General features: G+C 33.5%; 1 protein-coding gene across 2 annotated transcripts; it reads right to left on the minus strand.

Annotated features, from left to right (window-relative positions):
* Positions 1 to 3673: 3673 nt before the first annotated feature.
* Positions 3674 to 26002, minus strand: LOC149963364 (uncharacterized). 2 transcript variants are annotated; one of them, XM_090180479.1, is made up of 16 exons: positions 25818 to 26002; positions 25662 to 25734; positions 22320 to 22465; positions 20442 to 20593; positions 19085 to 19204; positions 18541 to 18673; positions 17799 to 17885; positions 16595 to 16626; positions 15461 to 15962; positions 9353 to 9485; positions 8981 to 9268; positions 7582 to 8255; positions 5941 to 6024; positions 4217 to 4339; positions 3963 to 4155; positions 3674 to 3825 (listed from the first exon to the last, which is right to left on the minus strand). In XM_090180479.1, the coding sequence occupies exons 3-16, from the start codon at positions 22453 to 22455 to the stop codon at positions 3822 to 3824; spliced, it is 2661 nt and encodes an 886-aa protein (XP_090036605.1). In that variant the 5' UTR covers positions 22456 to 22465; positions 25662 to 25734; positions 25818 to 26002; the 3' UTR covers positions 3674 to 3821. The 2 variants fall into 2 exon arrangements, with proteins under 2 accessions (XP_090036605.1, XP_090036606.1); XM_090180480.1 differs by having other exon boundaries at positions 22320 to 22462; positions 25662 to 26002.
* Positions 26003 to 27520: the final 1518 nt, after the last annotated feature.

Raw genomic sequence — 27520 nt, forward strand, 5'->3', positions numbered from 1 at the left:
ATGATATAAATATATTAAAAAAATTTAATTTAATATTTATAAAATTTTACTGTTTCGAAATAATTAATATTCATTTAATTGTGATAAAAATTAAACCTTTGATTAAAAATTATGGATTTCAGATACTAATTTTGATAAATAAACAATATTTATATTAATTATTTTAATTCAGTAACCTGGTATTAATAGCATACATTCATAGCCTTTAACAGCACTGTTAGGTAACCCCATCTTCAGAACAAATTTTGACTTTCGTTTTCCAAGATTTTCTTACGGAACAAATTTCGTACAAGTTTCAAAGCTTTTGCAATCAAAGTCTAGTTATACTTTAAACATATGTTACCTGGAATCAGAAACATGAAAAGTACGCCCGTCTTAAGGGTTTGTTTATAGTAGCAGATTAATTTGACAAAATAGATAAATATCATATTTTGTCGTTTCATAGCCATAGATAACCAATATAAGTACAGTTTCGTTATTTGCAATTTCCAAATACATGATTTTTATCAGAATTTAATTAATTTTCTTTGAAAAATTGCTTAATTATTAATTTTTTTATGTTTTTGGCCGTTTACGAATTCAAAGACTTGTTCGCATTGGGAAGCCTTGCTAACCTATTTTGTTATTGTTGGTTTCCAAGGCTCAGAAACCCCAAGTGCGAACAAGGATAAATAGCTAATAAAGCGCGGGAAAGCGAAGATGGATTTCAGAGAAGTTCACTGTCTAAGTTGATGCAAATTGTGCAATTAGTATAACTCCGTAAGTAATATCATATTTTGGTTGATATTTGGTGGAAATGCATAGAAGTTTTTTAATATTTTTCATTTCCGCCGCGCAATTATACCACTATTAATTTTGGTTGATTGGTAGTTTGCAGCTAGTTTCGACAAGATTCATTAGCGGCAGCTATTCTAATTTCTGGACTTTACCCATAATAACTTAGATTAAAATATAGTAGGACCTTTTAAATTAATCAAGAGACAAATAAGCGAAAAATCATTTCATTATCTAATTTTATTACCACCATAGATTTATAATACATACAATACAAAAGTGTTCCTAGGACTATGTTTTATTTAATGTAATACATAACTCCTTTATTTTGTTTTATTTCCCTCACATTGTATTGTTTTCCTGTACATACATATTGTATATAATATCTTCTCTGTATATATATATATACTTTGAATTATCCACTGTCTTAACGTGATGGGTCTTAGACCTCTTGTTAAGCAATAAAAGAACTTAAGAACAGAGGCTGCATTGCCACGCTGGACAGCGAGTGTGACCCTCTGGATGAGATAAGTTGCAAAACGTTTACTGAGAGCGAGTCAAAGAGAGAATAACGAAAACTGTGCCGAAGTATGTTATATAGTCTCTTGTGACTCTCCCAGTAAACGCTTTGCATATGTAAAATAAAAAGTGACGTACTTATGAAACAATTTATATTAAAAACTTATGTAAATATCAATTAATTTATTTTAAATTTAACAAGGTTACACAATCACTGGCTTAAGGCTTAACCAGAAATTGTAAAATTTGAGAGGATCTGAAATTTTTGGTTGTATACACCTCTGTATACAATGTATAAATGTTTTGTTTAAACACGGTCAAAATATGTGCAACATTTTCGGTTGTTTTAACATAGGGTAAAGTAATTTTATTTTTGTTCTGGAATAAAATTATACCTTCAATATTTTATTTAGAGCGTTTGTTCTGAATATTTTTCTTTGCAAAAGCTTTAGCAGATTGATTGTCAAATATATTTATCTATAGTTCCACCAAATTTTTAGAGTTCCAGTGCCAAATTTACAGTCTCAAGGACCCCACATCCGGAAATTTGACTATCTGGCAGGGCTCGAGATCTTTTCTGAGGTTGGGGCCCATAAACAGCTGTCTAGTTATCAAGATTTTTTTATAGCATATGTTATAATTTATATACATTTGAACTGCGCTCCTTTTTGACTGAATATGGAATCTCACCTATTATTATTATTTTTGTATTAAAAAATTTAATTTAGCAGGGAGATATGTTAAAGCAATTTGTCCCCACTATAGGTGGTGTTCAAAGATTCCTTTTTTTTGCTGTTGCAATCAGTAGCAGCGGAATGTTCGTTTTTCAGGAGGGTACAAACTATAAGAAGAAATAAGTTAATTAACCCCTGTACCCTACTATTCCGCCGCCCCTGGTTGCAATACACATTGTGATTGTCATGTACAGATTTATGTTAGCGCCTGACAACGACTTATGCAATTAAGATGAAATGTATGTAGCATTTTAAAATGTTTTATGCTGGACAATAAGTGGCTTTTATTTATAGTAAAGTATACTATTCACAAAACGTAATCAGTATTTATAGTTATTTGTTATTGTTAATTACTAACAACTGTGTTGAGAATTGAGTCACAAAGATACCATGTTGAGCTGCTGATAGTCTTATTTTCTGCATGTCATTGATATATTACAAGGGATGTAGTTTATATTTAAAAAATATTTTGTCACCAGACCAGTCAGGTTTGTACATTCTATGACTGATAGTGTTATTAATTTAATATTAAAATTGTTTCTTTTATATATCTTAACCATGTACAAAAATAAGTTTACCAGTATATACCTTAAATTTATATTTGATCCAAAAAGCATGTTATTCAAATAATGTTAGAAAAGTTTTTGCAATAAATAAAATTAAACTTTCAACTTTCATACTGACTTCTATGCTTCTATACCATTTTAATTTTCTATTGTGATGTAGAGCAATGTGTTTGTAAATAAATAACTTTTTCTTACCACTTACCAGTGAAAAAATATTTCAAAACTGATCCTCTGAAATTTAGATTTCCCATCAGGATACTATGGGCCCGTTGTAAAAGTCTGCTTTGCCAGAATCGCACATGTGAAATTCAATGGGCTAAGCACTTTGGCTAGGGCTTTTGCAACAGGCCCTAAGTATTTTAAACAGTCAGGGCATCTTTAAATAGCGCAGATAAGGGGCGCCACCGCAGTCCCTTGAGCACCATAGGGATGATAGTAAATAGCGGTTGCGGCCAAAAAAGGCAGCACAGCTAGAAATATCCCAAAATTAAGAAAACTTGTAATTTATTTAACAAACTACCGAAATACCACGTGGAAATTATTTTTTTTAACAAACTACAGGAATACCAAGGGTTGAAAAACACGTGGTGTCGGTGAACATACGACGAAAATAATAACCACAAAAAAATTTAAAATACCCAAAGATGTTCAATTTTTAAATTAAATTAATTAATTAAATAATCATTTGTGGCCAAAATAAAAAAAAATACCCACACTATCTACATGACAAACTCTATCGTATCCGCCGAAAATAATTATAAAACAAGATGAGCTTGCTGTAGTTTACTTTTAACCCCTGTAATGCTTTTAACCCCTGTAATGCTTTGGCGGTGCACGGGGTATATAAATACAACAATCTGATGTAGTTTACTTTTGCCAAAATATTTTTTGTTCAAATAATTAGTAATAATGGGTTTTTTTTTAAAGGAAATGATTAGTTCAGCTGCTGCCAAATTCAAGTTTTGAGGGAATAATTAATATGATAGGGTAAGACCTAACCCAACTTAAAAATCATATTCCTAAAGAAAAATTCAGTACCAAATTAACAACTTTTATTAAAAACCCCCCATAAAACAAAAATTTAATAATTTTAATGAATAAATTTATTGTATCTTATAGAACTTATACAATTGATACCTTCTTTTTTACAAAAATAAATTAACATGACATAGAAAAAGCAAATATTTGTTAATTATCTCCCAAAAATAGCAGCATCAGTGATGTAGATTTAGCTGAAAAAAAATGTAAATATTTTTAGAATAGTTTAGCTAACACAATCATGTTGCACTAAGTGATTTATCAGCTTATCGTTTGTCATTTTTTAACACTGATATATTTTAGTAAACAAAATGAGAAGAAAAAATCATACCAATCTCCATTCTTCAGTTTACTTCTATTGTAGGAATAAAGATATAATTGGCAATGTGACATAAAATTTTCTTGATTCATGAATGTTAAAATGTGTTTGATTTTTTTAAGTGACGAATTAACTTGCTCGTTGATTTGAGTGTTTAAAGATTTGAACTGAAGATATAGGTCCAAGCAAAAGCCAATAGAGCACCCTAAAAAAATATATATTTCAAATATTCAATGTTGCGGGGTTTTAAGCTTAAAGATAGACACCTGTATGATTTTTCCAATGAAGCCTATCTATTAGAAATTTGGTGTTTTTGAAAAATACAGGGTCTCTATTTAGGCAATATTGTTGCAGTCCACAAGCGAAGTCGTAGACCACAACACTTGGACCTAAAATTAAAGAAATTAAATTATTTTCTAAGTGAAAATGCAAGTTAAACTAGTTGGTAGAGTAGCGGAAACTATTGGCTACATGCATGCAATTTGGAATTATTGGAAAATATAGATCACATATCCTGGTGTTTTACAAGAATAACTTGTTCTTATGCAATTAAAGCCAAGGCTTGCCTTTTATTTCAACCTAATTTCATCTAGAAATAAGAAACGAAATTGGTTCAGAAATGATACAAACTTTTTTTACCTTTTATGGTTCTTTAACAGCTTAAGTTTTTTTACTAAACTTAAACTGGTTTAATTTTTTTAATTATTTTGGGCAATTTCTATTCTTTTTGGCGAAAGTAATCATTTTTGTTTTCATTTATTTTTTTGGACAATTTTATTTTAATTTTTGGGCAAATTAATTGTAAGCCAAATAAATTTTAGTGAAGGTGGATTTTGTATGTTTCCAAAAGGGACAATGAGGTATATCTTATCATAAGGTCACCATAATAAAAGGTCTAGCATAGGGTCCCCATGTTATCGACATTGTCGTTGAGAGAAGAAATGAAATTTACCTCGTAACAAAAGTAGCGCCACCTTTAAGAATTTTTACTCCCAAGCAACGAATTTAGGTTAAAACTAGCTGACAGAAAAAAAATGTTTTTAACTTTGAAAGGGTTTCAATTTTCAATAAGCTTTGGTTACAGCTTGACACTGGAGCATGAGAGGCGGTTTCCTCCTCTGTAGAGCATGCCCTACAGATTGGGTTATCGTTAACCCCTATGAGACTTAAGTGTCTGTTGAGTTGGCACTGGCCTGTAAGTAGGCCAGTGACCATCCTAATGTTGGTCTTAGAGAGAGTTAGCAACTCTCTTGACCTCTTCCGAGACGGGCCTAGAGTGAACTCTTTGGCCTGCCTTTGCCCACTCATCTCAAGCCAAACCTTGGGTTGGCGACCTGCCATATGCCTACCGCTTAATATCGGGTAAGTGCTTGTAGCACAAATGGTCTAGACCTTTACTTATGGGGACCTTATGATAGGCATGATCCTATATATACACCATTCACACCTTTTATTAAATACTCATCCAAGGTAATCCAAGTGGTATAGTTATAATGTTCCTTCTCTGGAATCACCTTTAAGTTAACTAGCTGGTTTACATAATTGTTTTATGATCGCCAAAACTTGACCTTAAAATCTGCAGATAGTAACCAGTTGGACACTGACCTACAGCTAATCCCCATCTTTCCAACACTTCAATACTTTCCCAACTACAAAATGGAAGTGCAGTGCTACAAAGGTCTCATAACTTTTGTTTTTGGTGACAAGGTTATTGTAGTTTGAAAATTAAACATCAATAAAAATTAAGTGTTATTGTGGATGGAGAAATTTACCCAATATATAATTAAGCTTTTGACGGGATGGAGAAATACACCATTATAACCACCGAAATGCTCCTGAACTAATTAAAGACCAATTAAATAATTGCATTAGAGAATGACAAGGGTTCCAAGAGCACTTGGATTTATGGTTGTCTACAAATTTTTTCCATTAAAAGTACACTTCCATGCACATAAATTAAATTAAAAATGTTACAATATTTCAATCATACTTTGTTGAAATCTTGTTCTCAGAATAGTGAAAGGCACATTTACTGATTCTGATTTATGCATTGCTTGAAAGCCATAACAAATCCCTAAAATAAAATAAAAACTATAAATACTACTAACATTAAAGTATTCTAATTTATATTCCGCTTAAAATGGTTAAATCAACCTAAAGTTAATAAGCAGTAGCTTATATAAACAAAGTTAAAAGGCGGTGGGTGCATCTAATATTTCAATTAGTCATAACTATTAATACTCTTAATAAACTTACTAACTTTATATTAGTCAATTATATAAATTTAGCCTTCAGAATTTGAAACTAAAGGGGGCCAAACATTGGAATGAACTACCTAAAAATTTAAAAACTTGTCAATCATTAAATATTTAAAACTGAAGCTAGGGAATATGTGATATAAGTTAATTATTATAGGCAACTTTTTATAACGATCAATGTTTATTTGTATTTTATTTCTAATTTAATGATGGACTCCGCTGTAAAAAAGTTCTTTCCTAAACTTAACACGAACATCCAATTAGCGGTTAGCTGTGGCAGGGCTAGCCACAACCCTCCCACGCAGTTTAAATTCCCCTGTATCGCTGTTAAAAGGGCCTCACGCCTGTTGTGATACAGGTTACAAAAAGTAATTATTATTATTTGATGTGTCTTGTGTTTTTTCCTTTCCATAAATTGCAACCTTGTACCTCTTCATGGTGGAAGAGAGAAATAAGTTGAGAGAAAACTACCCATGCTGGCCAACTAACGCTCTGCTTCTTCCTTAAGCCAAAGTGTATCGTGCTGAGGGCTGAATAATATCGGGGAAGCAGAGAGACTATTTCCAACGATCTCCTTAGGGCACCAGCCGACAGCCTGTGTATTCTAGCCTTCCACCCAGATAGAGGATTAAAGGTGGTGACTTTACTTTCCTCTCGTCTCATGGGTTGGTCCTAGGCAATGACTGTCCCAACTAACAGGGGTCGAATGATACTCGCCCTTTACTAACTCTGGTCTTGTGTTAGTCCCAGGCGGTACCCAGTCCAACTCGCAACGGGTAAGCCTCTGGCACTATACCCCCAACAGTTGGTGCTAGGATACACCAGGGACAATACCCAAGGCACTGCTAAAGACAAGTTCCTTTAAGGCAAAGAGTGGAGAGATGCTCTCGCTCTTCGGTATTAATATAAGGTTGATTACTGGCCTATTCACGGGTCATTACCAATTTAATAGATATTTGAGTCTCACAGGTATCAGGAATGACCCCACATGTGGAACTTCAACACTTGAACCTTATTGGTGTTAATGATGACCCAACTAGCAGGGCTTGTTTAGCTGCGGACGAAATTTCCTGTCATGTACTTTGTAGCTGTGATTACTATGCGGCTAAAAAATTTGAGCATCTTAGTATGCAACTGTTGGAAACACATGACTTCCCCCACATCCCGGCCAAACTAATTCTTAGCTTTGTGTCGAGGCAAGACTTTTCTAAAGTCATGGGTTTGGGTACGTTGCACAATGGACCTAAGGTCGAAGTGTGCGGCTTGCCACCCCATTCAATAAATGAAAAAATCTTGTGTTTTTAGGATACCACAAAATTGATCAAAAAGTCTTAATATAGGAATATGAATACAACAATTGAAAACATAATTACCATGCTCGCAATAGATTGTAAATATTCCAGGTATAAGCGTTGAATGCTTTCCTGAGAAGTCCTTCTCGCAAGACTTTGCATCTGTTAAGATATCTGCTGCAAAATTTCCTCTTCTGCGTATAACCGAAAGTGCTGGAAAGCATGCCAATTTATCGTCTTCCTCATTTAAATTATCGTGGATATTTTCAGAATCTAGTTCAGTTGCATCATTAACTGGAAAACAGGCTTTAGATTTTTGGGCAATTATCCTTAGTATAGGTTTTAAATTTGAAGGCAATGAGTCAAAATTCTCATTTGATATTAAATGGAATAAGATTGGACATTCCATTGATAATAATCTTAATTCGTCCGGGTGTTGCCTAATTTTAAACCCATCATCCAGTTTCTGCAGCAAGTCCATAAATTGACTGGAGCAAGGAAAAGTTGCACATAATGCCGAATCCTTCGACAAAGACTCGAAAAAAGTCTTATAATTATTGGGACAACTAGGATGTTCCAAATCCCCAACGATCGAAATTAACATGTCTGCCAAGGTGGTTGCGGCATCTGTGGCTTCAGATTTTAGACAATCAATGAGATTTCTAAAATCCAATTTCGATATGTTCCTTGCAGAAACAAAACTGGCTAGTTGTTTTCTTACTCGAGGTGTTTTTAAAAACACCCTATCAGAGAACCTGTAATGTTCACTACATTTTAAAAAAAGTGCATGACCAAAGCTCATAAATGTTACTAAAATAATTTTTTAAATTTGGGCTGAAAATAAAGTATCTCCTCCTTTTCAAATAACCGTATTTTTAATAGCCCTATTTATGGAGTCACAGGGTGAATTTCAAATGTTTCAATGAAATAAAATGATATAAAAATAGCTTTGTAAAATTTTACAACATATTCACTGTGCAGTCAGGGGATTTATAATTCAAATCTTACTGGATAAAAATTTTTTGAAATAAATTTTGATACAAATTATTCTTTCCATATACTTTGAATCAATTAAACTTATTGGATTCAAATGATTTCAATCAAAAATTTATTCTGTCATATATAAATATAAAAATTTTATCATCCAAAGATATGATCGTATCCTATCTTGACCTCGTGTTCAAAGCTTGATGAAGTCATTTCCATATGGGAATTGTCCCTTACAAATCAAAATAATAAATGATGAGATATGCAATATATTATTTGCTATATGTCAACTATTTAAAGAATGGCTTTTTTACTTAAAAATTTCAACCTGCTCTCAGTATTTCTTAAAAGCAATAATCATCAAGCTTTCCATCAATGATATCCTCCTGATTAGTGATTATTAAAAGTTATAAGTTTAAATAATAAATTTCTACTTTTCTGTTTCTAATCGTGTACTAGGTTTTCATTTAAGAAAAAAAAATTAACTTCATACTTTGTATAGGGAATATTTAACACATCCTGATCTCCTGTACTGAGGCTTGCCCATGTTAAAAATTTCCTTTTGAATCCCAAAGTTGTGCCATCGCATAATATTATTTTTGGAGTTTCCAAGCATTCATTGCATTTAAAACCATTTGAGGCATCAAAATCCAACAACTTTAAGAAATGCTGCCAGCTTGCTTTCAGTTGTGCGTAGCTTAGAAGTTTTCTTATGTTTTGATAATCATTAGTTCTTTCAAAACGAGCTATAATCATTTCATAAAATGCATGGAAGGAGCTCCTAAAACATTTATAAATTGTAAATAACTCGTATTAAGTTCAGATTCAAGGATGCTACTGCTGATTTGATCAATAACAATATCACCTTGCAAAAATAAATGCGTCGTGATATTCCCAAAGTATTTGGTGACTTATCATGAAGCGTCCCATGTTGATGGCACCAATTTCCAAGCCATCAAATTCAAAAGTTGTGCCACAAACACAGACATAATGAAATACTTTAAAAAATGAAATAGAAATTCATCATGTTAAAATTAGAAACAATGAAATAAATAAGGGTTGTAAGAAATTTTTTGTCTCGGCTTAAGACTATTTATATTTAAATTTATGTGATCAAGAGACGAGATACTTCATGACTAAAATATTTTATTTAAATAAAATCATAACAATTCTTAAAAGATCCTTCTTAACCAGTTATCATCCTTAGCTAATATTTTAGATTCCTCCGGCCCATTGCATTACATGATCTACATTTTTGTTTAAATGGTTTTGCCAGACCGTTATTTAAATTGTGTTATAATGTCTTTTTTATGTTCATTTACTCGTTTTTTAAATCTTTTTGTCTGTCCTACATACGACTTTTTACAATTGCACGGGATTTGATATATATTTTTATATTATTGGCTTATTTTTTTTTAGAGATTTGATGCAAGATTTCCAAAATTATTATTGATTAAAGCTATGTTATGTTTAACTAACTGTTAATTCGTTTTTTCACTTATGCCTTTTATATATGGCAATACTAATTTAGGTATTTTTTTGTTATTTTCTCCCTACCTTATTATCGAATTTTTAAATTAGATTTAAATTTATTTTTAACTAAGTTTTTCAGGTAATTATATGCTATTAACTGTTTACAAATTAAGTCTTCTTCCTTTTCTGGTTGGTCACTTATTTTTAAATTTTTTAATTAAATTGATTTAGATGTAATTAGGATGCGACTAATTATAATCTAAAAATCTTTTAGCATGGGTTGGTTTTTGGTAATATTGAATTTTAATCTCATTAATATTAATAATTAACTTTACATCTACAAATGGTAAGGCACCATTATTTTCTCCCTCAAAGTAAACTTTATGGTATCATCTACATGGTTTTTTTCTAGGATAAATTTACTATTTAGTTATTTTTCTTTTATTAATAAAATATTGTCTGTGGCGATTATATAATTTTAAATATGGCCAGATTTCTATGTCACCAAAAAAATTATTTTCTATAGTTTTGAAATACAGATTTGCATCTAAATACTATTTACTGCATCAATTTAAATTAAACGAAAAGCGTAATAGAGCAAACAGCACATGTTTTTATTGGTAGTCTTGCACGTTATTTTTATTAATAGTCTTAACAATGAGTGATTTTAAAGTGTTTAACCTAGGAGCAACAAGCACAAGGAGAACGCAGCTAGCCTTTAAACACGCTAATGCAGTGTTGTGTACAAATTTCATTGGACGAGCCTTTACACTGAACATTTTACTGGCAGGGGGAAGACAATTTCCGAATTTTCCCCTTCTGACGGCAGCAGGCGCTTAAGCATTTAACCAATCAAAAATGTACACAAGAAAATCCACGTCTTTAGACGGGTTGCGTACTCCTTGGGTGGGGTTGTTTGTTGCTCCTAGGTTTAACCCTTAGCTCAGTCATGCCATTCACAGATAAAAGCTTGTTTTGGTGAAACCCGCTCTGTTTTGTGTCTTAACAGTACATTTGCAGAGCCTTTGACTCATTAGAGAGGGTTTATTTATCTCACTTTGTAATTATGGCTATCAGTAAAAAGTGAAGATCAAGCCACACCTAAAATATAAACAACTATTCTTTCAATATCAAGAGAGACAAAATTATAAATGCAGCCTAATCAAAAAGTGCTAAGAGATGTAATTAATGGCACTCCTAAATCCCTCATAGATTCATCGCCCCAGGATAGATCAAATCTTTGTACTTCTATATCAAACTTAAATATTGAATGATCTTGATTCTATATTTGGTGGTAATATTAAACATCTTTGTGGGATACATAAAACCACTGAGGTTAAGCAACTTTCAGTTAATAGTAGTGCGTATTAACTGGAGTATAAATTATAATATTTAAAAACTTGCTGTAGTAAACTAATTTCATATACTTAGTTCACACTCGTAATTTTATTAAACTGTATATCGAAACCTTAAAACAAATCAACTTGTTATTGCTTTTTTGAAAAACCACTAAAATGCGAACTTCAATAAGTTATTAAACAGCATTTTCATCCCTTACCAAAAAATAACTTGGATTTCAGTTTGTATACACATTATTAGTTGATATTGAGTTGGTATTAAGTAGTCTCAAGTTGTCAGCATATTTCAAGTTACTATTAAAGGGGTAATAAGTTGTTATTCAGTTGTTAGGAAAATACTGCTTTTGCTAAGTTTATAATTAGTTGGTTTTAGTAGTCAGGAAATTACATAATATTTTTAAGTTGGTTTTTAGATGTTTCCCTAGTAGGATTTAAGTTTCTTTTAAGTAGTTAAATGTAAATGTTGATTCTGGTTTAGTTGGAAATAAGTTGATTAATAAAGAGGATTTAAGTTATTTTAAAGTAGGCATTTGTCCCAAATACAAACTGAAAACCAAGTTGATATACAAGTTGTCCTAAGTGGTTTTTAGCCAACTTATTTTTTGGTAAGGGATTACTCATTTCTTTGAGTGCCCATCATGATGTAAAACACAGTTGTACAGTTAATTTTTTTCCAATTCCAGCAATTCAAAATTCTGAGTGGGATTTTATTGTGACATTACTTTCCTCGTGGGCATCCAATCCATCGGCTACTCTATAGTGATATAAAAAATAATTGCCGAAAACCATACTCATGACGAATGTCCAACTTAGCTTAGGAGTTCAGGTGACCTAAATACACTTGCTCAGTATATATAATAAGATTACTATTAGCATAAGTCTATAGTATTATATACAGGGTGTTTATAATTCAGTACAGAAAAGCGCTAGTTTTAAAGTTTGTCCCAAAGACGCCTACGAACACAAGAAAGCTGATTTTAGGGGTAGGAGGAAAATGGAACTTTACAAAAGAAAGTAGCGAAACATTTTTGTTTGCGTAACGTTATTGCAAGTTCTTCAGTCCTTTAATGATTAGGGCTGTGCAAGATATTTGTCACTATTCAATTTAACCAATAATTTGGTTAAATTTCAGGATTACTTTTCGCTCCAACAAATAAATATTTGGTTATTATTATTATTATATATTATTTTGAGAGAAGAGTGCATTTATTTAAAAGTAGGGTAAGGCTTGCTCTAATTTCGGAAGGGAATTTATTGCTTCGCTTTAGGCCGGGATTTGGTCTCACAATGCTCCACATGACAAACAGGTATTCTACTGATAAACCGTAGTATAATGTTACGCTGCATAAAAAAATATACACATCCACCACAGGTATATAGATCTACGGTAGAACTCTGTTGTTACTCACTTATAACTTACTGGAGTCAGTGATGACCCAATTTGTAGGGCTTGCTCAGTTGAGAAGGAAACCGCCTCTCATGTCCTTTGTAGCTGTGACTTTTACACAGCTGAAAGGTTTGAGCATTTGGATATGCATCAGTTGGAGACACATGATGTCTCCAACATTACAACCAGGCAGATTCTTAACTTTGTGTCAGAGAAGGACTTTTAAAGTCATGGGTTTGGGGTGCGCAATGAACCTAAGGTCGAAGTGCGTGGCTTGCCACCTCGTTCAATAACAATACTCTGCTAAAAAGTGTTATAATTTAACTGTGGTAAAGTTTAATAATAATAATAATAATAATAAGCTACCTAGGCTAATATACTAGGCACTACCACAGGCCAAAGTCAGCTAGCGAATTTTAATGCCTTATTTACTGGTGGCCAGGTTACGATGAGTAGGAGAGAGGTGACAGCCCTTCATGCCACGCAAGCTAACCGACAGCTCCCTACACTTAACTATTACTGTTAACCTATAAGCAAGTCTTTATAGAAAGGGGAAACCGAAGATCTCAGGAAAATCCCTTTAACCAATGAGGAGAGAAATTGCAAACTCTACGCAGAATGGTCCCGGATTTTCAACCTGTGTCACAAGCTGCGATCCAACCCAGCTCCTTTTGCTGCAAGGCAAAACTTCTAACTACTACGCCACTCCAACAAAGTTATAAATTAATTATTTATATTAAAATAAATTAATAAAAAAAATATTTTTGGCATTTTGTCTTAAAATTTGATTATATTTGGTGATTTTTAGACCTATATTAAGGGGAAACACTGCGAGAATGGTTTATTTTGTTATTTTACAGGCGTTTGAATAAAGGTAAGAAAATTGATATTTGATTAACCCTTTTTACAAGCATGCGCTCTAAAACAACATTGTTGTCAATTTACGGACAACTTTGTTAGAACACTGTATAAGATAGAAGACAGCAGTTTGTTTTATTGTGAGAAACAAATATAAGACCTGGTTATGAAGTAATTAAGTTTTTGAATATTTTTTTTAAAATAGAGCTAATACCCAAGGCACATAAGCAATGTTGCTTGTGCGTGATCAAGTAACAGGTGGCCGGGTTACAATGCGTAAAGGGGTGTTGGCAAGCCCTTCATGCCACGCGAGCCAACCGTCAACTCCTTACACTTACTTTTACCGTTAACCTCAGCAAGTTTTTATGGGAAGGAGAAACAGAAGATCTCGGGGGAAAACCCTATAACCAGTGGAGAGATAGCTTACACACTCTGTGGTTCTGGATTTTTCCCCATACCAAAATATAAGTTGGCTTTTAGTTTGTATTTAGTTGGTATACACATTTTAGTTGGTATTAAGTTGGTTTTAACTAGTTAAAGGGGTAATAAGTGGATATTAAGTTGGCAGTATGGTTTTAGTTGGTAATAAGTTGTTTTTATGTATGGTTTTAGTTGGTATTTGTCCCAAATACAAACTTAAAACCAAGTTCCTAGACCACTTAATTTTTGGTAAGGGTCACCCAGTGCCACTAGCTGGGATCGAAACCGACGAGGCGAAAGTGCTAACCACTCAGCCACCCCACCTAATTTAATTTCTGTATAAATGAAGTGACGTTTCAAATGACTTTTTAGACATCATTTTTTATACTTATATCTCCTGATAAATTGTTTCTGTATAAAATATTACACTTTCAACACCTCTAAACTTGCCATAACTGGATTTTTTTAATAAGTACTTAACGGTGGAGATATGATTAGTTAAAAAAATGATGTTTTGGGGAGAAGTTATTAATTCACCTACGGTGCACATCTTTCACCAGTATGGCAGAAGTCAATACACCGTGAAACTAAGAAAAATTTAATTTTTCAATTGAAACAATGTTCTGGCGATAATATTCATTAATAACCCAAAAATTTTATATATGGTAGAATAATTTGATGAAAATTTCTATTTGGTAGAAATTTTCAAACTTCACGGCAATTGGTGGAAATATTTGGCCATATTTGAATTTCGATTAATGGTTCCCAAAATTTGATATTTGACAAATACAAAAAAAGTACCATTCGCAAAGCCTTAATAATGGCAACGCTCCATTAAGTGTTGTGATTTCACAAATGATTGAGAACATCTGTCAAAAAGCCATCTTTTTGAACATGGCGATAGAATTCCGTAGACCAATTTTATAAGGATTATACTAGGTTTATAACCCTTACCAAAAAATAAGTTGGATTTCAGTTTGTATACACATTATTAGTTGATATTGAGTTGGTATTAAGTAGTCTCAAGTTGTCAGCTTATTTCAAGTTACTATTAAAGGGGTAATAAGTTGTTATTCAGTTGTTAGGAAAATACTGCTTTTGCTAAGTTTATAATTAGTTGGTTTTAGTAGTCAGGAAATTACATAATATTTTTAAGTTGGTTTTTAGATGTTTCCCTAGTAGGATTTAAGTTTCTTTTAAGTAGTTAAATGTAAATGTTGATTCTGGTTTAGTTGGAAATAAGTTGATTAATAAAGAGGATTTAAGTTATTTTTAAGTAGGCATTTGTCCCAAATACAAACTAAAAATCAAGTTGATATACAAGTTGTCCTAAGTGGTTTTTAGCCAACTTATTTTTTGGTAAGGGTAAGCCAACTCTGATTTTCATTAAGACACCAAGATTGTTTACAGCCAATGTGCAAAAAACTAATAAAAATAGTATTTGATATGTAAAATATTCAAACAACCAAAAACTTACTTTGGCAGTTAACAACACTTGACCTTAAAAACAGCTGTACAACTGAATACTCAAGTTTATCTTTGGGTATTACTTTTTTGCAGACTGAACACTTTTCTTCAGAATATTCAACGATGTATATATTATTTTGAAAGTTCAGGGAATTAGCAAAATAATCGTAATCTCTTTCAGAAATTATTCTCAGCTCTGAATGTGTAGCTGCTTCATATGGGATCTTCATCTTTGAAATAGGGAGTACCTTTCTTTGAGTAATTTTAATTTCGAGAGATTTTCTATATAAAATTTCTTCAATCAATAAGAGTTCAGATGAATTTGCAGATAGCTCTCTGGTGACATCAATATGAATGCAATTATGTGTGTTGAATTTACATGAAATGCATTGGAGAACAATATTTTTATTTTCTGCGGAATTAAGGTGTTCACTTGCAACTAAAATTCCATAGCCTCCATCAGTGGCTCTGACACAAATTCCATCTAATGCTTCCACAATACTTATGTTTGGCTAAAAAGAAAAATTGAATAGTTTAAGTAGAAAGCAGGATTTACAAAGAAAATTTGAAGTGAGACCCTTTCTAGATTATTAATAATTCATGGAACCCTTATCATTTCAAAAAAAAGAGCTATACCCAATTTCTTTAAATTTTCAAGATAATATCCCAAAAATGGATTAAAATTTAGTGATTTAAGTGACTAACAAGTTATTAAAAAATATTTTTTTAATTCTTAATACAAAACTTTCGTTTTTTTAGGAGTTTATAAATAGTTCAGAAGATATTTTTTAATGATAACATTAAAAATTCCAAAATTGTAAAAAAGTGATAGTGATTAATTTAGGGATGCACCAATATGGGTACAGCCGGTATGATCTATGGCTTTTGAAGTCTAAAAACGACCTTTGACTATTGATATATCGTTGCATCCCTAGAGTAATTTTAGAAAAGGTAACTCAGTGACAGATTTGAAAAAAAAAAGGTATTTAAGTGAGAAAAGTAACTCAGCTGTTTTAGTAAGATGTTAAAATTTCTGATTTATTACCATAGTTTATAAAATAATTACTTCTTTGAGTATTTGTTCATTTATACATATTTCCCTTGTTAACCCACATATTAGACATAATATAACTGGAGCACTTACAGAAATTGGCTCTAATTGCTCTTCATTGAACTCTAGAAAATAAAATAAGACAAAAGGAGTCAAATATGAAATAAAGCTAACAGTAAACAAGTTTAAGGGTTGTCCACATATGAGCGCTAAAATTAGAGAATAACCTTTACTTTCAAACTCACAACAAATTCATCAAACAGATAAAATTATACATTTATTTTGTTACGGAGTACTCATGAGATTGCTATTTCATAAAATTTATTAAAACTATTAAATATACAAAATTAAAAACGTGATGTTAAAATGCCATCAACGTTGATCCCAACACAACGTTTTGGATCTTACGAGATCCATTGTTAAATGTCACATATAAATTGTCAAACATGTTTATTTATCAACTTTTTACAATATATAATTACGTTATGTTTTTGTGTTTTTTTTAAATTAGGAAAGGTTTTCTTTAATTAGGCGTTTTTTGGATGGGCGATGGTGATGTTTTGAATATTTCTAATAAGGAAAATATCTACTTCTTCAGCTAAATTTAATACCAAATTTTCTAATTCAAAATTTTTTCTGCAATTTTAGGTTTAACAAGTTATGATTTTCAGTATGGAGATTTTTTGGTTCTTTTTTTAAATCCATATTATTATTATTATTATTATATATGGTTAGTTGAAATATACTAACTGTATAATTATAGAGACAGATTCAACATGGTTTATTTTTAAATCAACTTTATTAAAAGTAGACGGGATATTTCCAACTCACACACTCATTTTGTATGGTTGAAAAGGAGGGTCTCAGCTCGAAGCATCCCATCTACTTTTAATAAAGTTGATTTAAAAATAAACCACTTAGAATTCGCCTCTATAATTATTGAACAAAAATCTTAAGTTTCCCAAAATTTATGTGGTGTCAAATTACTCAAACAACCAATGGGTTGTTATTAGTGACTTAATTAAGGTGAAGAGTGCTGTAGTAACCTGATATTTTCATTAAAAACGGTATTCCTTACCCTTCCCATTGTTAGATTATTAACTGCGTTTCGAATAACTCCAAAAATTGAGTAGCGTAAATCTAGCAACACTAAAATCTATAGGGCTATGAAGTGTATTTCAATTGCGACTCATGTAGAGAAGTGGCACCCTGCCTAAGAAATATTTTTGTTTGTCTAATGACAATGCGGTTTCATTTTAAATGAGCGGTTCCAGAAAAAAAAAGAATTTTTGCCTACCTTCAATGATTTCTTCTGTAAAATGTTTATCAAGGAAAAATTTGGCACACCTTGAATGGATACAGAAATGAGTCTTTCCAATAAACTCTGCAAAATAAACCATTATGCACATGCTCTCAAAATGTACGCATGAAGTCATAAATTTAAATATGTACCAAAAATTAGCAATGACTAAATGTATTTTTTCTGCAAATCTGATTATGATTACTAAATATAATGAAAAACCTTATATCTTTCTATACTACATTGGTCAGATAATCAATCAATCCTAGACAAGATTGTCACAGATTTTACACTTTCAAATTTCCGGATTTTTCCAGGATTTCCCTGCCTGTCTAACACCCGTACCATTTCCCAATTACAGTAGTACTTTATTTTAGTTTTAAAAATAGTATGAACACTATTTCACGTATTATTAACGTTAAGAAAAACAATTATTATACATAAAAATCAGTTAGAACAAAACAAAATTCCGTGATTTTTAGACCATTTTCAAATTCCCCAACTTTTCCAGGTACTGTGGAAACCCTGCTTGACTATTCTAGATAAAAGTTATTATTTTTTACTAATATTAATGAGAGGAGATGGGCAGTTACGTGTCCAGTGTACACTACTTCAATGATTTGTACAATCCCACACATTAAAGACTGAAGAAATGCAATCTCTGACCCAAAAGGGTTCACTTGGTCAGAATGTTAAAGAAATTTTATTTTAAAGTAATCAGATAGCTATTCTTAATTACCTGCGAAAGTTTCTTGAATGATAGTTGATAAACCTAATAAAACTTCATCACAGGCAGTGCAGCAGTATATTAATTTTTTTAATCCGTCTTTGAACATTTTTTTTTTAACTTCAATAAAAATTATCTTCTTTTCCTAATGAAATCAAGAATTTATATTCAGGGAAAATGAATATGTCGAGACTATCGCCGGACACGTTGAGGCCCTAACACCGTCACACTTAAGGGGGGGAAGGAGGGGGGTCTTATTTTTTGCGTCCTCGCTGCAGCGTTATTCGCGTCGAAAAACGTTATTTTTAAGAACCAATGAGATTGCAGTATGATTTGATTTTACTTAAGCGGATTAGCATACCCGGGGCTCCAACGGGTGGAATTGGAGAAACGCTAAAAATAATCTCGACATATTCATTCTCCCTGAGTATAAATAAATACATTCTTGATGAAATTAAAATATTAAACAGAGTTGTATATTAAATCAGATTCAAAAGGTATTAAGTGCGAAAAACTTAAAACTGCCTCAAGGTTGATCTTCAACTTATTAAAATACCTTAAGTTTCTTTCGCTCCTCATTGAAGTCCACCATCCAAAAAAAATGTCTAGTTTCACTACATGGCTGGATGCCTTGAATCTTTGAGACTTCTAATTTGTATACCATTAAATCAGTAAGCTAATAAATAAAAAAAATCAATCAATCAATCGATCAAACAATAAATAAAACAACACAAGAGCAGGTGTGAAAAGGGCTTAAATGTGAATTTTAAAATATTTACCTAGAAAAGGTCATTAAGGTTATTAACTATGATCATAATTTTTTTTTATTTATGCCACTTCTAATATCAAGGTAAATAACTGCAAATCAGTGTTTGGTACACTGACGAAAGCCACCGTTGGTCAAGAGATAAGAGATAACAAATGCGAAAGAGTAAAGAATGATCAGTTTTCTTCCCAAAATTTTGTTGGTCATTCTTTCTTTCCCATTTAATATCTTTGGTACACTATACTGCCCCTTATGCCATTATAGGCATCGCGATAACATGTTGTCCCAAAATAAAAACAGGGCATTGGTGGAGAATTTGAGCGATGGTTATCGTAAGGGGATTCAGATGTTACATTTTTGTGAGATTTCATATAGGCATGTACTTTAAAAATTCAATTGATAGTCCATCTAGTTGTGTGTTAGTAGGGTTCCCAAAGAAATCTAAATGACAGGAAATAATGCTAAATCAAAAGAAATTTTTATTTGTACTATATTTTTCTGAAGTAATTGGTATTTAAATAAATTTTATAAAAAATTTTGCAAGATTTTAATTTGCACAAAAAAGTTACTATTTTGTTTCAAAGACCCCCGAGTTATATTGTAAGGGACTATTTTTACATAGGCAAATAATTCAACTAAATGGTTATAAAACAACAAAACCCTTTTAATATTTCTCACCAAAACTTCTTACTGGTCTGCGGTTGGTTCTATCAAGGCGGTCCCAAGGCTATACGTCTAAATTGGAGACTCTTACTATAAGTTCCGAGCGCCGTTCAGCTCCGACTACTTCTAACACCTAACCTTCATGAGCTGATTCTTTTATATTAATCTTTTCTATAGTACTCTAGCGCCACCTGTGGCCGTCGGTGGAAGGTTTTGGCAGTAAGTCAAAACCAGGCCTTACAATATAACCCAATCAGTGGTTAAATTGCCTTACCTAGCTGATTATTATTGACCATTTTATTTAACAATAACAATACATTAACTTGATGGTGCGTTTTTATAAATTTACGGAAAATAGGGCACTTTAGGGACCAATTCAAGATTTTGGTTGGTTTAGGGAGATTGTAGAAAAATTGGGTCTTGAAACGACCTGAGTTAGGCTTAAACTAAAGACCAAAAAATAATGTTGAGAATAATACAATACCTCTTCTTCCCTAAGGAAAATGTTTGTCTGGTTTTGGGATTCATCCTCTGGTGTAGAGTGGTAAATGGTAATTGGATTAATTTGTAGTTCATCAGAAATTCCTACAGCAGCTTCACACTTTCTTTTGACTTGAGATGCAATTCTTTTTCCACCTATAGGTGCAGAAGTATTATACTCTTAATTTATTAATAATAATGATAATAATCAGCTATTCTAATACCCTAGGCACCACTACAGTCCCAAGTCAACTTGCGACTTATAAGGCCTTTTATCCAGTGGCCGGGTTATATTGCATAGGAGGGTTGTGGCAAGCCCTTCATGCCAGGCGAGCAACTGTCAGCTCCCTACACTTACTATTACCGTTAACCTCCGCAAGTTTTTTTATGAGAAGGGGATAGTGATCGTACGGGGTAAGATTTTAGTCGGGGTCAGGTTCGGGGAGAGGAAAAAACCTAAAAACCCAGGTTGGCCGGGTCGGGTCGGGTTTTCTAAACATTTTTAAGTTTGACTGTTTTCATGAAATTTGGAAAACCCGACTGAAGAAAAACCTGAAGAAAAACCCGATTCAAATATTTTGCAACCAGTCCCGAATCGAGGTGGGGTTGAAAACCCTGTAATCTAGGAGCAACAAACACAAGGAGAACGCAGCTAGCCTTTAAACACGCTAACGAAGGGTTGTGTACGAATTTCATTGGACGAGCGTCATGAGCCTTTACGCTGAAGCGTCTAGCCAATGAAAAATGTACACAAGAAAATCCACGACTTCTGACGGGTTGCGTTCTCCTTGTGTGGGGTGTTGGGTTTGTTGCTCCTAGCTGTAATGGACCAATTTTAGTGGGTCCATAAATTATAAGGGTAGTACCCAAACTGCCCCTAGATGGCGCCAGAGGGTCTTGTTAGTAAATTGTTTAAATAGGCCTTGATAAGATAAGGATCACTCTATTGAATGGCAGTTCCCACCTAGCCTCCATAGGAGCTAAGTCTGAATTTTGTATATAATTTATGTTTAACTATTAATAAAAGGTCGCTAGTTACTTGAAGATACAATATGTCTTGTTTACTTATAACCAGTCATCATTTTTTTTTCATCTATATCTCCATGGCACTCGGGGCCACAAAAATGCAAGGCACTAATTAAACAGCATAACTTTACAAGTAATAAAACTCAAAGATATAGTTAACTCCTTGTTTATTTAAAAAAACTTATGGCCGGACAGTGGTTTGAGAGGTCTGTCTTTGTCTGGTATTTTCTAACTAGCTTCCTTCACCCAGCTCAGGTTGTTAACTGCCCTCTTCTATTATTTACTGGGGCTTTTTACATGTTTTGTTTATCAGGCTAGGGGCCGCTATTCGATTTTTCCTATTTTTTTATTCTAATTGGCTTGGGCCAAAAACGTGAACCCGGTAATCACCGACTTACCGGGTTGTGGTCCCCGTATGATCACTAGAAGGGGAAACCGAAGATCAGTGGGGAGAGAGAGGCGAATGCTAACCACTACACCACCCCACGCATAAAAAACAAGTAATAAGTTATGCTTTTTTTAATTTAGACATTTATACATTGAAAATCAGAAGTTATTTAAATAGAAACGGCATTACAATTTTTTTTAAACCTCAGTACTACGTGCAGACAAACACCAAGCTGTCAATAGTTTAATTAAAAGTGCTAGATTTCCTACAAGTTTTTTGTTAAACAAAATCTTTGTTGCAACTTTGGGTGCTTCATTTATATCTTTACCTGAAAGCTTGGAAAAACTTCAAACATTTCTCCAAATTGACCTGCGAACCTAGCTTTCCAATTGGGTGGTTTTACAAGGTAAGAGGAACACTTGAATGTATAAATTACAATGGATAATAACTATTTATTGTCAGTCATACCCAATTCATTGTGTTTGGATGGCCTGAGACGTTGTCTTTTTTCAATGGAAAATGTTTTAATACCAAAGGCATCTTCTGTTGTTATCGAAGAAATTGGTCTTCTCCAGTTATGCTGCCTAGAATCTTGCTGTTCCATCACCTTACTTCTGAAAGTTTGAACTTTTAAATATTATTACAATTGGCCTACTAAAATATAATTGAGTCAAATCAAGTGGTGGTTTGAGAGAAAGTCCCTTTGATATAACTTCCCCTTTTTATATCAAAAACAAATTAAAAATCACACGCGGTTGCAGAAAATACACAATGTTTTTCTGAGCCTATAATGTGAAAAAATTACTTGGACGTTTTGGCCCAAATATCTAACTTTCAAGGTAGAGTTGTAGGGTTTCCATAATAAATTAACACTACATTATTTATACACAAAAATTAGTGATACCATACATTTGACTAAATTTCATGTTGATTATGTAGTTTCCACAAACGCATTTAAAATTCAATTCTTAATAGTAGAAATTTATATCACCTTGAAATTTAAATAAAGAAACTTCTTTAATTTCCTCACTCAAAGGGAATACCACCTTTTTTGGAATTTGTGGGTAAAACTCAGTTGTACGCCGCACATGACAGAGAGGAGGTGAGCAACAAGCATTGAATATTTACTTGTAAATATAAAAATATTTGGTTAAACAATCAATCAACCGGTCGAACGATGGAGTAACTGGTCGAACGTCGGGGTAACCGGTCGAACGATGGAGTAACCGGTCGAACGTTGGAGTAACCGGGTCAAAAGTTGAACAAATGGGTCGAAAGTTGAGCAAATGGGTCGAAAGTTGAACAAATGGGTCGAAAGTTGAACAAATGGGTCGAACGTTGAACAAATGGGTCGAACGTTGAACAAATGGGTCGAACGTTGAACAAATGGGTCGAACGTTGCACAAATTGGTCGAAAGTTTGTAACCGATCGGGTCACCAGATGGCGACCTGGTCGGTTATCATTTAACTTTCTTATTTTTTGTTATGTTTTAAAATCCCTAGTACGGATTTCTGACCGCCAGGACGATCCGCGGCGCTTCGTGCCCAACAAAAAGGCGCTGCGTACGAAGCTGCGCGTCCTGGCTGTTCTGATTCCGGAGCTGTCAAGCTGAAAGGTTCCTTTTTTCCCTTTTTGCCATCCGGGCTTCGATAACTCTGATTTTGATATTCTAAATAAATAGAACCATAGCCATGGCCGCCTGAGGAGGGTTATCGTATTTTGTAAGTGTTTCTTTTTGTTTATGAAATGTATAATTTCAATGTCAAGTAAAGACCTTTCTTTCTCTTATTTAATTCGTATCATTATTTTACATATAAAACTTGCCTGGCCCGAATCCCAAATTGTTGCAGTTTAGCCTAAACGTGTTGCAACCTTGATCGGATACGATTAGGTTGAGTCAAACTGTTACAAGTTGAACAACTAGGTCAAAAGTTGAACAAATGGGTCGAAAGTTGAACAAATGGGTCGAAAGTTGAACAAATGGGTCGAAAGTTGAGCAAATGGGTCGAAAGTTGAGCAAATGGGTCGAAAGTTGAGCAAATGGGTCGAAAGTTGAGCAAATTGGTCGAAAGTTGAGCAAATTGGTCGAAAGTTGAGCAAATTGGTCGAAAGTTGAGCAAATTGGTCGAAAGTTGAGCAAATTGGTCGAAAGTTGAGCAAATTGGTCGAAAGTTGAGCAAATTGGTCGAAAGTTGAACAAATTGGTCGAAAGTTGAACAAATGGGTCGAAAGTTGAACAAATGGGTCGAAAGTTGAACAAATGGGTCGAAAGTTGAACAAATGGGTCGAAAGTTGAACAAATGGGTCGAAAGTTGAACAAATGGGTCGAAAGTTGAACAAATGGGTCGAAAGTTGAACAAATGGGTCGAAAGTTGAGCAAATGGGTCGAAAGTTGAGCAAATGGGTCGAAAGTTGAGCAAATGGGTCGAAAGTTGAGCAAATGGGTCGAAAGTTGAGCAAATTGGTCGAAAGTTGAGCAAATGGGTCGAAAGTTGAACAAATGGGTCGAAAGTTGAACAAATGGGTCGAAAGTTGAACAAATGGGTCGAAAGTTGAACAAATGGGTCGAAAGTTGAACAAATGGGTCGAAAGTTGAACAAATGGGTCGAAAGTTGAACAAATGGGTCGAAAGTTGAACAAATGGGTCGAAAGTTGAGCAAATTGGTCGAAAGTTGAGCAAATTGGTCGAAAGTTGAGCAAATGGGTCAAAAGTTGAGCAAATTGGTCGAAAGTTGAGCAAATTGGTCGAAAGTTGAGCAAATTGGTCGAAAGTTGAGCAAATTGGTCGAAAGTTGAGCAAATTGGTCGAAAGTTGAACAAATTGGTAAAAAGTTGAACTAATAATGAAAAGTTTTTTTCATGTATGTGGTGAAGTAACTCGTTAATCATGGTAGATAGAAAGAGTGAAATCATAGTTATTCAAAAATAATACAAATAACTTGAAACTTGCATCAACTATATGGATCATTACTATGAAATTGTATCAAAATCAACATTTTAAGAACGTTCGTGTTTCACTGCAGTGGGAATGCAGCGCTACGTGAATCGGGCAATTAGTCGATATTGCCAAATTTATCTATCATAACAGTAGTGTTAATGATAAAAATCACTATAAAAATAGTTCAGTGCACTGTAATATAATTTTTTTCAAATTATTCATTAAAAAAATGTAAAAGCGACGTTTCTTTTTATTTTTACTTTGTACAAATTTTTTAAAAGGGGTATCAGCCAATACCATTTAGATATTACTGATATAAGTATAATATAGTCGGTGCATCGCTACACTGCACTGGACATACTAACCTAATTAACTTGTAATTGTCAAAAATCACCAGCAAATTTTCTTAACCAAAAATTCATGCAAAGAACATGGCTGAAACCACCCAGACAAAAAAAACCTCATGTAAACAAAGTTTTTAACCATGGTTAGTTGAAATAACTAACTGTAAAATTATAGAGACGGAGTCAACGTAGTTTATTTTTAAATCAACTTTATTAAAAGTAGATGGGGGCATTTCGAGCTCACACGCTCAATTTGGAAGGTTGAAAAGGAGGGTCTCAGACCGAAACATCCCATCTACTTTTAATAAGCCTTGGTCTGTTGAACCGCGTGTGTCGGGCTGTCAGCAGTTTAAATATCGCATACAGCGTAAAGTAACTAAAAATAAGCCTTGGTCTGTTGAACCGCGTGTGTCGAGCTGTCAGCAGTTTAAATATCGCATACAGCGTAAAGTAACTAAAAAATAATGATAATTGTTGATACTTATTTAATAAGCATCTGATTCCCGAAAAATATGAAAATAACTAACCTTAAATTACCAGTGGATTATTATCCAGAAATTCTCCTATGATGATTTTCGCTTTCCCGGCATTTACAGCAGACTACACGTAAGAAAAACGGATGCTGCAATCCTCTCTCGTTGCCACCCCCTTTCCCCACCTCTCAAGCCTTTGGCAATACAAACTTGCTATCATGATAGGCGCACTTCTCGCGTACGTTTTTCTTCCTCCATTCTAGTTAACTATGAGATTTCTATGCTTTTACCAAATCACCAATTTGAATAACCCGCTGTTTGTTATCATTTCAAATTGCCCCGAGGCTTAAGAAAACCCAAACTTTTTCGTGTAGAACGACACATTATCGTCCACCGTAAATCGTTTTCTAGATGTGGAAATGAAGCATCGAGGAGCCATAACAACAAACAACGCAATAGTTATTCAAAACGTTTGCATATAAGAGAAAAATCTTTACGAGTAAAGAAACGTCGAAAGAAACAGTCTACCATGTATAAAAACTACATTAAACTCGATTGACGTGGGCCAATCAAATGCTGGTTCTTAAGTTGATGTAATCTATAATCGAATAATTATTTTCAGTAACTTATACTAGATGGCAACGAGTCGTTGCCCTAATCACTCTTTGAATCGTGATTGGCTGATAATGACGAAACCTCCAAAAATGTAATTGGCCCATTTTGTATATATATGGAATCATTCTATGTTATAAGATTTCTATACTTCAAGGGCCTGCTATACCTGCGCTACACCACTGCCTAGGCCCTGTCCTAACATATCAATTGGATACCCGGGCACCAGTAGTTAACAAAACAATAAAAAATACGACGATCAAGAGAAGTGTAATTGAATCGAAATCAATCGCCAAGAAGTAATATTTCCGAGAGCCAGGACCTGCAAGTGTCTGTTTATATAGAGCTTTTTAAAATAATGGAAATTTTTACCATTTACGGCAGCAACAAGCGTTCTCTTTAAACCAGGTAGCTTTTTAGACATAATACGGCTTGCGAAAAACACGACGTTCGGTTTACAGGTGAAAAGTTTCCATTATTTCTACAAGCACTAAATAAACAATACCTTTCGAGTCCTGGTTCTCGGAAATATTACTTCTTGGCGATTTCCTTGGAGGATGATTTATTTAATTATGTCTAACGCAGAGCTGAACATTGTGAGCCGTAAATTACATGATATGTAATTGATCGCTTTAAGGGAATAGAACCTCAGATATTTGGTGTGGAACACCAACATTTAATATTTTCACGGGTTATTTTTTAACTCGGGAATAAATTTTTATAAGCATGTTCCATTTCTTCAAAGATAATTTAAACTCGTACAATAGATTCGAATACTTAGAGCTTTCCCATTGACGGTTTTGTTACGAAGCGTTTACCCTTTTCCGGCACGTGACCTCAGAAAAATCGGGCTCCATCGGTTGTGGTAAGGCGCAAACCATGGGGCGAATTTTTTCTGAGTTCCGGTGGGAAGTGGGTAAACGCTATCGGCAACGAGCTAGAGAGTGATTTCGAATCTAGGGTACGAGTTTAAATTAGCTTTGATTTCTTTGACGAGAGATCTGAGATTTTAAACCCTTGTCTAATATTCAGTTGCTATCATGGTTGCTATTCCTCTTCTTCAGTTATTTTCTATGATCCTTATATTTTCAACCAATGGACGCTTCAATAAAAGATACTCGGTTTCTACTCCCCTCTCCAAATTCTTCCACCTGTTCGGCAGCTTCGGCTCGATAACGGACCTAATTTTACTTTTAATTCTCATAAGCCACTGTACCCACCCTTAGTCCCCCCTCCATAAAGAACGCAAGGCGCCGCGAGCCGCAAGGAAGACCGGGGGGATCATGACTTGCGCCAAGTTC

The sequence above is a fragment of the Leiobunum rupestre genome, chromosome 1 (genome assembly GCF_980474605.1).
Source record: "Leiobunum rupestre chromosome 1, qqLeiRupe1.1.hap1, whole genome shotgun sequence".
In the NCBI taxonomy this organism is placed as follows: domain Eukaryota; kingdom Metazoa; phylum Arthropoda; class Arachnida; order Opiliones; family Sclerosomatidae; genus Leiobunum; species Leiobunum rupestre.